Source organism: Cupressus sempervirens, chromosome 6, assembly GCF_028749045.1.
Source record: "Cupressus sempervirens isolate cs-2001-9-10 chromosome 6, ASM2874904v1, whole genome shotgun sequence".
Lineage (NCBI taxonomy): Eukaryota > Viridiplantae > Streptophyta > Pinopsida > Cupressales > Cupressaceae > Cupressus > Cupressus sempervirens.
Genome location: NC_143123.1, coordinates 565,821 through 578,921, shown reverse-complemented (window position 1 = coordinate 578,921; position 13,101 = coordinate 565,821). Strand labels below are relative to the sequence as shown.

The 13,101-nt window shown below is 34.3% G+C and overlaps 1 protein-coding gene across 1 annotated transcript; it reads right to left on the bottom strand.

Moving 5' to 3' along the window:
• Positions 1–778: 778 nt before the first annotated feature.
• Positions 779–6,913, bottom strand: LOC149550664 (uncharacterized). The gene is made up of 2 exons (XM_089786217.1): positions 6,241–6,913; positions 779–2,397 (listed from the first exon to the last, which is right to left on the bottom strand). Exons 1-2 carry the CDS (start codon positions 6,614–6,616, stop codon positions 998–1,000), a joined length of 1,776 nt encoding a protein of 591 aa, XP_089642343.1. The 5' UTR covers positions 6,617–6,913; the 3' UTR covers positions 779–997.
• Positions 6,914–13,101: the final 6,188 nt, after the last annotated feature.

Sequence of the window (13,101 nt, the reverse complement as noted above, 5' to 3'; positions counted from 1 at the left end):
TGAATCGGCAACCACTTGTACAACATTAATACTCCAACCTCAACTATGACCTCTTGAAAATAAAAATTAGTAGTATGAATGCTTACAATTACCTAAATAACCAAAAAAATCTTTAAGACTCACTTGACCATATAATTGTAATATTAGCAAACCACCCTTGGAATATTCTGTCGAAGAGGGTAGTGTGCAGTTAACGATCTGTAGGGCCGAGAAAGATTGATCTTTAAACAATACATCTTTTATCATTTCTCAAACCTTCTCAAAGGATGGCAGATAATTTGAAGCTTTTTAATTTATTTTACATCTGCATATGCTGAGCTTTTTGCTTCCTTATACCCAGTCAACTAAGAAGCAAGACAAACAAGGAGAACTTCATAAAAAGTTTCAAAGGTCTTTTGTATGTGTTGCTTCTTAATTGGCTAAGATGAAAATATTTAAAGATAAATGAAAGATAAGATTTTGTTGATTACATTGCTCCAACTAATTTTTAGTTCGTTGTGGAGTAGTTCATTGTGGAGGAGGTATAAGAGTGATGTTCTATTGTGTATTATGGTTATTTTGCTCACTTGTTTGTGAGTTTTCTACAACATTGAGAATGGAACAGCGATAGTATTCTTTAGGTTGGTAGGAATTCTTTATATATGAGGATTTTCAATTTTTATTAAAAAAAGAGGAGCCGATTTTTATGTGCACTAAGTGTCTTCTTGTGTTGGCTAGATAGACATTTATGAAATCTGAAATGTGTCCACTGGAAGCTATTCCTTTCGTTATACAGGAATAAAATGGTAATTAGAATCAAACTGGCATTCTGGTAAAAAGTGAGTTGTTGGTTTCGATCTGTGGGCTACAACTTCATTTAAATCAAACGTTGCTCCCGGAACAAAATGGGAGAAACTGCATAAAGAATACGAATTATTTTGACCTAAAATGGTCTTCACATGGCTTAGAATTGCTTCCATAGATTCAAACTCCAAGATGGCAACTATCAAATCATTGGTTAGTCCTCAAGTAAAGCACAATGAGCACTGCTAGGTACCCAGGCAAGTGAACCTGTCTTCAGTATCTGTTTAGGCTCTCTCCATATGCACTTCCATATGTATACGTGGTTGTTTTCTTCATGTTGCATGTTACCAACAAATCCTGAACTGCTAGTACTGGCAAACAAGCCTGAAAGTTCTAACCCACTGTCAGCCTCTCCTGTCAGATTATGTGACATATTCCATTTAATGTTTGTATTGGTCCCTTTTCTTGAACTCGCAAGCTCTATTCTTGCCTTAAGGTAATTTGAATCCATCCTCACTTCTAATTTTCCAACTTCTCTGTTAGCTTCCCTCTTCCAGTCAAACTCATGTATGCGGTTTCTTCTCATCACAGATTCAAGCCAAACCTGCCTATCATATCCACTCCTGTTGTCCAGATCAAGCTGCCACACTCCATCAGGACTATCCGATATGACAAGATGATTGTATGGGTCTACTTTAATCTTACCTGTTAGACCATATAGCTTATCTCTGTGTCCAACGAGACGACTTATTTTTGCCGGAAGACCCGCAACAATTTCCCAAGAATCGTTCTCAATTACATACATTTTGAGTAGTGAATCCTTCCAATCTGCAACGAAAAGCTGAGAGTTGGCAGAAGCAATTGGGCCTCGAGCAAGCCCTCGACGAAGACCAGGATTCATTCGAATCCATAAGTTTTTTACAGGATCATACAGTTCCCCTTCAATCGGACTTCCGATGCCCAGATTTGTACCCTTTACATAAATTATACCTCTATGTTCCACACCAACACAACCTTTCATGGCAGAATGCATCCTTGAAACAAAACTCCAGCAATTCGTAGATGGATCATACATTTCAGCAGAAGCACCTTCTTCCATTTTTTCATTGCCTCCAGCAACTAGAATCTTTTTCTTTGAAGCAACAGCTGCTGAGTTAGAACGGGGAATCTGCATTGGAGCTACTTTAATCCATTGACCCTTGCAGTAATCATATTTATGTACAGTGTTTGCTGGTTCAGTAGGATGAATGCAGCTGTATGTCGTTGTTTGATCACCTCCCATTACAAAAAGTGTTCCCTGCAAGGCAGCAACTGTCTCAATCCACCACCACTCATAAGGATTAATGTTCCGCTCCAGAGTAGAAATTATTTGATCCAAAGGCAGAGGAGGAAGGCAAAACCATGTATGCTCCTTCAAATTGAAGATCTGAACTCTGTTGCCATGCACTACAAATGAAATAAAAGTCTCGCTGATTTTAAATGCAGACCTGGTAGCATAAAATTCCTCTGATGAGAGTATTTTTCTCCAGCTTTTTGAGACACACCTTAAAGAAAGATCATATTTAACAAAGGGCATATGCATCAAGCATAACTGTGCCAAATCATTTGGTAGGCCTGCAAAGAGATAATTTTGTCACCACAGAATATTGTTCAAAGACTCAAAGAATAACTAACAAGCAAGCAAATTCTTCTAATGCACCTGAAACCAGTTTCAATAGTTAAATGTTGACGATAAAGAGTGCTAGGAATGATGATGTACAACATTCTTAATGTTAATCTAAAAAACGTAACTGATCTTGAAAGAAGAGATACTTACATAATTGCTTATACCGTCTAAGGGAATATGTTATCGATAAGGTTGAGGCTGCAGAGCATCAAAACTAAGAGGCTTGAGAGATGTTTGTGTTTCTTGCACACTGCCTTTATATCTAACAGGTTTTTTATCAATAAAATGTCTTAATTTCTCTTTTATTACTTCTATTATTCGCAAATATTCTGAAACTATAAAATTTTGGTCTCTAGTTTAGCCTACCACACATCTTGTTCTGACTTTCTAGAATATTACAAGAGTGTCCGTTCTGCATACATTTAGATGTCTTAATGGGATCTAGGAGGGGTTTTCTTGGCGCTTTGTGCGGTGAAAACAAGATAGCAGCATGGACTTGTGGCTGCTGGTTCTTCCCATGGTAAAAACCAATTATCTGGAGAGCATCGCAAACAATGAAGAGATCATCACAAGTGTGAAAGTTATCTGAATCTAAGTAAAAGTTTATTTAGTGATAAAGTGGTGTACATACTATTTTTATTTTGTGCATCTCAATATTGCTATTTGTTGACCAGGCATTGAGCAGTGAGGCCAATTGTTGGAGTTTGTCTGGGTCAATGTTAGTATTTTGAGGACAGCGGCTATGGAGCCAGAAATTTAGACATCATAAGAAGGGGGCATGTAGTACACTTCGTTTTTTTTCTGAAAAGTGCCTCGGTATGATGTCTAAATTTGTGGCTGCATAGCCCATGCTGTAGTTTGAGTATTAAGCCATGAGGACATCTTGGTGAAGAAATGAAATCTTCAAAACAAAGACTGGATTTAAAGCGACTTCCCTAGAATTAGTTGTCAAACCATTTGGAAACTGGATTACATGACACTTGGTTTATTTTCCTGAAAAGTACTTCCTTGGTATGATGTCTAAATTTGTGGCTGCATAGCCTATGCCGTAGTTTGAGTATTAAGCCACAAGGACATCCTGGTGAAGAAATCTGAAATCTTCAAAATAAAGACTGGATTTGAAGCGACTTCCCTAGAATAAGTTGTCAAACCATTTGGAAACTGGATTCAATGACACTTTTAGTTAATTTTCCTGAAAAGTACCTACTTGGTATGATGTCTAAATTTGTAGCTGCATAGCCTATGCCGTAGTTTGAGTATTAAGCCACAAGGACATCTTGGTGAAGAAATCTGAAATCTTCAAAATAAAGATGGACTTTCAAGTGACTTCCCTAGAATAAGTTGTCAAACCATTTGGAAGCTGGATTACATCAGGGAAACCTATTTAAACTTACAGACGTGTCTGAAATGTTGATCTACCAGATTTTGAAATGTCAAAGTTTATCTGATCATGGTGGATCAGTAGAGCCCATTTTGGGTTTCTCATTGTGAATCATGAGTGGATGGAATGCTGTAGCATTCTAAAGACTTGTAGCATTCTATGGATTTGTAATAGATTTCAGTTATGTTAATGAGCAGGAAGTGCTGTAGCACAACTTGATGTCTTTGTGTTTTGCTTATTGATTTGAATGTTTATCATTGCATTCATGTTTGTCTTTGATCCACCTCCTTCAAGTGGTATCAGAGCTTGTGTCATAGGCATATGGTGATGCGGCTGAGAATTTGACGGAGATGGTGATGGTGTTCCCTGCTGCTGCTGCTTCGTTTGCCGCAGTATATTCAGCTTCTGTAGTGGATAGAGCTATGGTAGATAGGGAAAGGGATAGAGATAACGAGGAAGTAGATGAAAGTAGCGAAGAGACTTTGAAAATGGGAGGAACTGATCCATCGTTTGAAGAATCCTTAGTATCAGGCTTGGATGCAATTGCATTTGAATATGCATAGCTTTCTCCTGCTGGGTGATGATTATGGAATTGCCTTGTCAATCAAATGCTATAAATCTAATTTATCTTAAGAGATATCTTCTTGAATTCTTTCTTATGTATAACCATCCAGAGAGGGATAAGTAGTAGATAAAAGAACTGAAGGTATTGAGCAATTCTTTACCCCCTTTGGATGGTTGTATTCAGACAGATTTAGTTGGGATAATGGAAAAATGGAGTCTTCCCAATTCTAAAATTTTTCCACCTAAAAGTTAGTAATGGAATATTATTGGTTCTTGGGCAATGACAAGATTGTCATTTAGCATTTTCATGGCTCAATGCTCTGATTGGGATATTTGGCTGAGACAACATCTTAGTGCAGCATTAGGCATAGCGCAAAATACAAACTTAATTCAAAGTTACTTGCCCGAACTGACTTGTGACAACATTTAAAATGTGCATTACATGTAAGGAATTCTAAATTTAGTTTAGATTTTAAATTATTGTATTTAAGGAGAGAGTTTGACATGTTGATCTTCAATATTATCTAATCTCAAAATAAAGGCTATTGATCAAGAAAAGGAAACTCGAATAGCTTATTGTGTGTAACCACCAAGAAAGATACTACATGCATAAAGGAAATGTTGTAGAGAATAGAAATGAGTAAATTGAGAGATGTGTCTCGTTTGGAGGATATTATATCATTCTTTGCATCTCAAAAATGACTGTCGAGCGTGAAATTTAAGAGAACTCTAGGCGAATATCACATCATTTTTTCATCTTCAGTACTTTAAACGACTGATTGTAGAATGGAAATGGGAATGAATCCTTTTGTAGTTTACGAGATTAGGTGATCTGTTTTTTCATCTACTAATGACTTATAGTATATGGGACGACCCCATACTCCATGCAGAAGCACCTAACGGTGCTACAAATGGAACATACATACGCTACCAAATGCAGAATTTGAACTTGTGACCAAAGCCCAGGAAATGAAGAAATCGAGAGATTAGTCCCTCTGTGAAAGGATATCATACCATTATTTGCGCTTTCAATAAGTATAAAGGAAATATTTTAGAACATGAAAACTGAAATAAGCGAGAGAAGTTTGGGCTGCAAATCCTATTTATCATCTGTTACACGAGCGGCAATTATTTTCTCAAAAACATGCCTCGATCCCACCACAGAATTTATATATGTGGCATTTTGCGCCTGCAACATTTTTCCCCTTTTCTTCTCAATTCTAATGCACATCTAGAATATTTCTAGGAAAAGATCCACTGCCAGAAACTAAATTCCCGAAAATCACAAATGATCTGAAAGAAATCTTGGCTGCAACATATATAACTTGTGTAGGAAAGAAAATTTGATTTAGGTTAAAAAAACGAGAAGAAAGCAGCAATTTCAGCTATTTTTGTCTAAAGGACGGTGGCGTAATGGTGTTGGGGCCAATTTTTTTTTAAATTAGCAGCTTTCCTGTCCAAGGGGTTGTGGCATGGCCAGAAAAATATCTTCAATTACCTCAATTGATGTCCCAGGGGCTGTAGAATAAACGTAATGTGGCTTAAAGAAAATCGTAATTGAGATAGTATCTTGTTTAATGGGCTGTGAATGGTAACCCGGCTGAAAGCATCTTCATTTAACCAATTTCTTGCTAAAAGGGATGTTCTACTTCTAATATGGCCAAATCTTTATTTAATGATTTTCCCCCGTAGGGATTGTGGTGTAATCGTAATATGACCAATGTTCCACTCCCATTACACAAAAGTTTAAATCTCCTCAGGCACAGTCAGGCGTCCTGTAATATTACGTGGATTTGGCTATATTGGGCTAAAATAAAATAGCTAAAAGGAACTTTTGTTTGTTTACCTGGAATAAGAACATCCTCTGTATCTCCCTCATTTTGATTTTGCTTTGATCGATTTTCTTCAGAAATAGAAAACATGTCATTTCTTCCAACCTTCAACACCTCCTCCTCTTCATCCTCCTCCTCTCCTTCCGAATCGTCCTCCAATCCAATAAGCCGGCATTCTTGCTCGGCGCATATAATATTCAAACCAAAACCATTTTTGCTTTCCTTGTTATTATCATCGGGAAACCCCTGAACTGGACGCTTACAGCCTCCTACAACAGCAATGGCTGCACTAGTTTTCACAGGGCTTTTGGATGAAGAAGTGCCCTTAGCTCTGGAGAAATTGTGCCTAATTTTAGAAGTGGGTTTGAGGGAACTTTCATTGCATCCCATGGACGATAGCGGAATCTAATGGCAAACAACGAATTTCTCCTCCTGCTACCAATAGAAGGCCTACATGGGCTCAAGTAGGCCAGAAAAGGGCAAAACGGGAGCGACATTTGATGATGGAGGGGCAGTGGAGAGCCATTAAAAGCACCGCCCCCGCAGGTTTCTTTTCTGGCGGAGACAATAAGAACATAAAGTGATGAGCAACTTTCCTTAACAAGATCTGACGAGTTTTTGGAAGTGGCCAGGCTGCTGGGGTCGAATAATAGGCTTTCCACCATAAAAGATCATCCCAACCAACTTGGAACTTTTTTTAATGAAGCCAACGGGTTATATGAGTCCTTTTCAAAGATGTGAATTTTGCTGACGTCTATTACCGAGAATTAGCAATCATATTTTTAATGTGATAGATCTTCACTATTATTAATTTATAATTTTTCTACATGAAATTTATTGATTTTACAGGTTATTAAGTAGTTGTTAATGGAGGTCATTTATATAATTATTAAAAGAGCATGTTTGTTTGTTGGAATTGAATTGGAAGTAGAAGTAATAAATTTCTAAAATTTGTAATATGTAGTTTGGATGCGCCAAACTAGAATTGAGAATTGGATTTTGTATTTCCTATTTTGGGCACGAATAAGAATTTGGTATTCCACCTTAGAAGATGGCAATTCCAATTCTCATTTTCCCTTATTCATAATTCATAAAGATTTTGGATCCAGTGATTTTCCGAAGCGGACTTCTCTAAGAAAATGATTCATGGCGACAAAAGTAGCGAAGAATAGAGTATGGATGCCATTAAAATTACAAACCTAGGTTGTTTAAAAAAATGCCTCAAGGATCTCATGTAATCTTGCAGGATGTTGTGATTGCATGATATGCAAACTTATTGATTTTCTAAAAGATCTTTAGAAGATCTTTCCAGATGCATTTAGCAGGAACGATAGCAAATGTCACAACCATGCCAATTTTCTTGTCGCCCATGCTATGCCATATTGGAATATTTGAAATGGAGTAAAGGTGCCCATAAAAACTTGAAGGCAAAGGGGATCATTGACATACATCATGATTCCAAATGATCTATATTGTGAACCTTTTGAAGGATGTCTCCAAACAATATGTTGTCATGCACTATCATGAATGCAACAAACTCAAGGTTTCGTTGAAATGATGTTGGGAATTTTAGGCAAATGCATTTGACATGTGTATTGCCCAGATCCACAAACTTCACCAACAAAATGGGGGATTTAGAATAGGGGCATTTGACTTTCATATAGGTATCATTTGACTAAGGAATATGAAGAACTCTTAGTGCGATAGTAGGATATGAGGTCAGTGAGAAATAGAGGTGGGAGATTGCCCGACAGACAGGTGATGATGGGTAGGAAGATGAGAAAGGGAGGCACTCAAGTGCCCTAATCAGAGGTCTGAATGTCAATGGTGGAGCTCACTTGGGGATTTGAATTCTAATTCCAAATCAAATTCCAATTTTAGTTTTGTAGAACCAAACACACAAAAAAATAAAAACATCTTCCCTATCAAATTTTGGGTGAACCAAACGGGGCCAACTATTTTCCCAAAACCCAAATTCTGAATTACAAATCTAGAATATGAGAAAACCTGAAAATGAGACCAATAATGGAATTACAAATTCTAGCAGCCAAATAGGCCCTAAGTGCATTTGAGTTGAAATAGTATTGGGATGAGTGACTTCCCAAGTCTCGGTGCTTCACCTCTTTGAGCATCACCTATATGTAGTGCAATTTAGGTGTTTTGTTTATTATCATAAGAGACTCATGGGTCAATGAGTTTGACCTAAAACTACTCAATTGAATCGTGATAGCAATATCAATTTGACTTGATCTAAAAAAACTCTACTTATAGGGTATGTAGGTGTTTATTTTCTTATCGTTAGTACCACCCATTTAATATCTTTCATATACACATAGAATTGACATGAATAGAATATCATGACTCATGAGTAACAACAATATTGAATTGTCAATATTTATAAATATAAAGTTCAAATCTTTTTATTCCTATAATAAACTTAGATAGTTGTTATCACATTTGACCTTTTTTTTTAATAGATCTATGTTATATCTTCCTTCTCATCTTTAATAGATCTATACCATATCCTCATTATCAAGATTCAATGTATAATTCCTTCAAATTCCAATGCAAGAATAATGATTTATCCATCATAGGCAATAAAATAATTATTCTATAAAATAAAAAAATGACAAGCTCCTATAAATAGGGGAGAACTTGATGTAAAAGATTTGATTAAATATTATTTTGAAAATAATAAATGGTTTTAACAACATGAACTAATAAATTATATATTTTTCGATTTTTCATAATCAAATATAACAACTATTTCTATACATATGATTTCTTTTCAAAACACATTTTAAAAGTATATACTTGTTTAATTCTCTTGACTTAACATTGTTAGAAAATAATATAAATTTTAAATTGCAAGCTTTAATTTCACATTTCTTGACATAATTGGAAATCATAATTAATCAAAGAATATTATAAAATTATAAATATATTTAACTTATATATATATATATATATATATATATATATATATATATATATATATATATATATATATATATATATATATATATAAAATTATTAAATTAATATATTTTTAGTTTCCAATTTTAATGTACATTAAGAAAATTTCATTAAAAATTAAGAATAAATGGAACCGTCTTTACATGATGATACTATTTTTAAAATTTGATTAAATTGAAAAAGAAATAATAATGTGAAGAAAGAATCTTGTATAAAAGTTAAACATGTGGATTTCCTCCCATCTTGCTACCTCTAAATACCTCATTTGGAAGTTAGGGTCTCTTTCATGTTGGGTCCCTCTTTCCTTGGAGTTGAAGTTGCTTAGACTAGTGATGATGTTAGAGGGAGGCGATATTCTACCTTCTATTTTTTGCCCCACTTTCTCTTGTTGCGATTGTCTATTTTAGTGAGTTTTCTTGTGAAATAACTCTTCTATTTTCCAATGTGTTGGTAGCTTGATGACCTTAGTGAGGGGTCCTTGGAAAATGATGCAGTGAGGATCTTTTTTTAGAAGCTAATGTTGTAATAGCTTGTTGGCTCGTGGGTAAGGCTGAGGTATTTTTTCCTCGTTGATTCTCACTTTCCTTTTCAAGTAACCCAAATAGTCTTTGGTAAGGAGTTTATTGTTGTCAGTGTTTTGTCTAATATATATATAAATATAATATTTTTTGACATTATGTTTTCTATACGTATGATTTCTTTTCAAAACACATTTTAAAAGTATATACTTGTTTAATTCTATTGACTTAACATTGTTAGAAAATAATATGAATTTTAAATTGCAAAATTTAATTTCACATTTCTTGACATAAAATTGGAAATCACAATTAATTAAAGAATATTATAAAATTATAAATATGTTTAATTAATATATATATTTAATTTTTTAATTAAATTAATGTATTTTTAGTTTCCAATTTTAATGATTTTAATGTACATTAAGAAAATTTCATTAAAAATTAAGAATAAATGGAATCGTCTTTACATGATGATACTATTTTTAAAATTTGATTAAATTGAAAAAGAAATAATAATGTGAAAAAAGAATCTTATATAAAAGTTAAACATGCGGATTTTCCCCCATCTTGCTACTTCCAAAAACACCTCATTTGAAGGTTGGTGTCTCTTTCATGTTGGGTCCCTCTTTCCTTGGAGTTGAAGTTGCTTAGATTGGTGATGATGTTAGAGGGAGGCAATATTCTACCCTCTATTTTTTGCCCCACTTTCTCTTGTTGCGACTGTCTATTTTAGTGGGTTTTCTTGTGAAATAACTCTTCTAGATTTCAAAGGTGTTGGTAGCTTGATGACCTTAGTGAGGGGTCCTTGGAAGATGATGCAGAGAGGATCTTTTTTTTAGAAGCTAATGTTGTTATAGCTTGTTGGCTCGTGGCTAAGGCTGAGGTATTTTTTCCTCTTTGATTCTCACTTTCCTCTTCAAGTAACCCAAGTAGTCTTTGGTAAGGAGTTTATTTTTGTCAATGTTTTGTCTAATATATATAAATATAATATTTTTTGACATTATGTTTTCTATACGTATGATTTCTTTTCAAAACACATTTTAAAAGTATATACATGTTTAATTCTATTGACTTAACATTGTTAGAAAATAATATAAATTTTAAATTGCAAACTTTAATTTCACATTTCTTGACATAAAATTGGAAATCATAATTAATCAAAGAATATTATAAAATTATAAATATATTTGATATATATATATATATATATATATATATATGTATGTATGTATTTTTAGTTTCCAATTTTAATGATTTTAATGTACATTAAGAAAATTTCATTAAAAAATTAAGAATAAATGGAACCATCTTTACATGATGATACTATTTTTAAAATTTGATTAAACTGAAAAAGAAATCTTATATAAAAGTTAAACATTTGGATTTTCCCCCATCTTGCTACTTCTAGAAACACCTCATTTGGAGGTTGGGGTCTCTTTCATATTGGGTCCCTCTTTCCTTGAAGTTGAAGTTGCTTAGATTGGTGATGATGTCAGAGGGAGGCGATATTCTACCCTCTATTTTTTGCCCCACTTTCTCTTGTTGCGACTATCTATTTTAGTGGGTTTTCTTGTGAAATAACTCTTCTATTTTTCAAGGTGTTGGTAGCTTGATGACCTTAGTGAGGGGTCCTTGGAAAATGATGTAGAGAGGATCTTTTTTTAGAAGCTAATGTTGTAATAGCTTGTTGGATCGTGGCTAAGGCTAAGGTATTTTTCCCTATTTGATTTACACTTTCCTCTTCAAGTAACCCAAGTAGTCTTTGATAAGGATTTTATTGTTGTCAATGTTTTGTCCAATAAGAACCTCTACTAGTTTTTCTTTTGGAGACATTTTTTGCCTAGATTTTGTGGTGGTATTTTTTGCATATGTTGTGTAGTGGCTTGTCCCCCTTTAGGATTTTTTATTTGATGGCTATGATAGTGTCATGTCTTTCTTCTATTATACCTATGTTGTGTTTGTGTTCTTCCTTTTTTCTAAAACCACAATTCATGTATCTTATATGTCCCAATTTTAGATTTTTGCTTTTGGTTTCATAGGTTTTTTGTTAAAGGTTCTTGCTCAAGATATTCCTATTGAGGTAGAGTGTTGTTTGATCAAAATTTCTTGTGAGTCCCATGCTAAAGATAGCTAATGTATATCTAGGATATCTTTGCTTCTAAATTTTGGAGTTGTAAAGGGGATTACTCTTCCCTTTTATTGGATCCTACCCTTGTTTTTTATGTTGAGGTGGTGGGAGTATTGGTGGGGTATATTATTTTCAAGCACTTTCTTGTTTCTTCTTCTTCTTCTTCAAGTCTAGTCATAAAGAGGTAGATGCATTTTCTAATGAGGTGGAGAAATTTTTGCAATTGAAGTTGTGAGGCATTTTAAGGGGTATTAATTTTCTTTCCTTTGTCTAGCATTCACTCTTTTTATCCTATTAAGGTGGATTTAAGAATGGTCATCAAATTTGTTGTTGAAGCTCCTAGTGAGAAGGAGATTGAGGAATGTGGAAGTTTCATATACCTATACAGAAGGAAAGTGGATATTAATTTTTCTATTCTTCATTGCACTTCTCTTATTTGAACTAGGGCTTGATATGTTATTTATTTGAGTTGGCTAGTTCTATGGATATGGTCTTGATGTTGCAATAGCACATTCTCTTTACTCAACTAATGGTTGAATATTGCTTGTTGTTGTTTGGTTGCTTCTTATTGATGCAATATCTTCTAGAATAGTTTTGTTTGTGGTTTTATGGGCCTAATAAATCCAAGCCTCCACTTAGCAAAGGGGCCCACCTCATATATTGGTTACAATGGAATTTCCAAGTTTCTTTCTCTATTTACACTCATTTGGCACACATGGCAGGAGTGTACATAGTCTTCTATATCCTTGAATAACATAGGTCAATAGTAACTTGATCTCAAAATCTGATGTGTTGTGGATCCACCCCAACCATGCTCAGTTTCATATTTGTTGTGAAATTCTTCCAAGACATCTTTTGCTTCATCATAGTTCAAACATTTCAAATGCAATCCTTCATAATTCTATTTGTTCCATCCTTCAACATGGATGAACCACACTTCATTTTGAGAGCTCTTTGTTGTGAACTATTCATACCTTCTAGACATCTATTTTGTAGCAAGTAGTACATAATTTATTTATACTAGATATCCAAAATAAAGTTCCCTCATTCAGTCTACATGTATGAAACCAACCCTTGTTCTATGTCAACAATCAGTCATGTCCTCAGATAAGTTTCATCAGTTGTTTCTCTTGATCAAATTCCTAAAATGTAGCCATCCATTTTTCTCTATGTTGTCCCAGTTTGTTCTATATAAGAAGTGACTTCATTGTGGGGTTAGGAACGATGGTGTATACTTTACTCCTTAAGATATA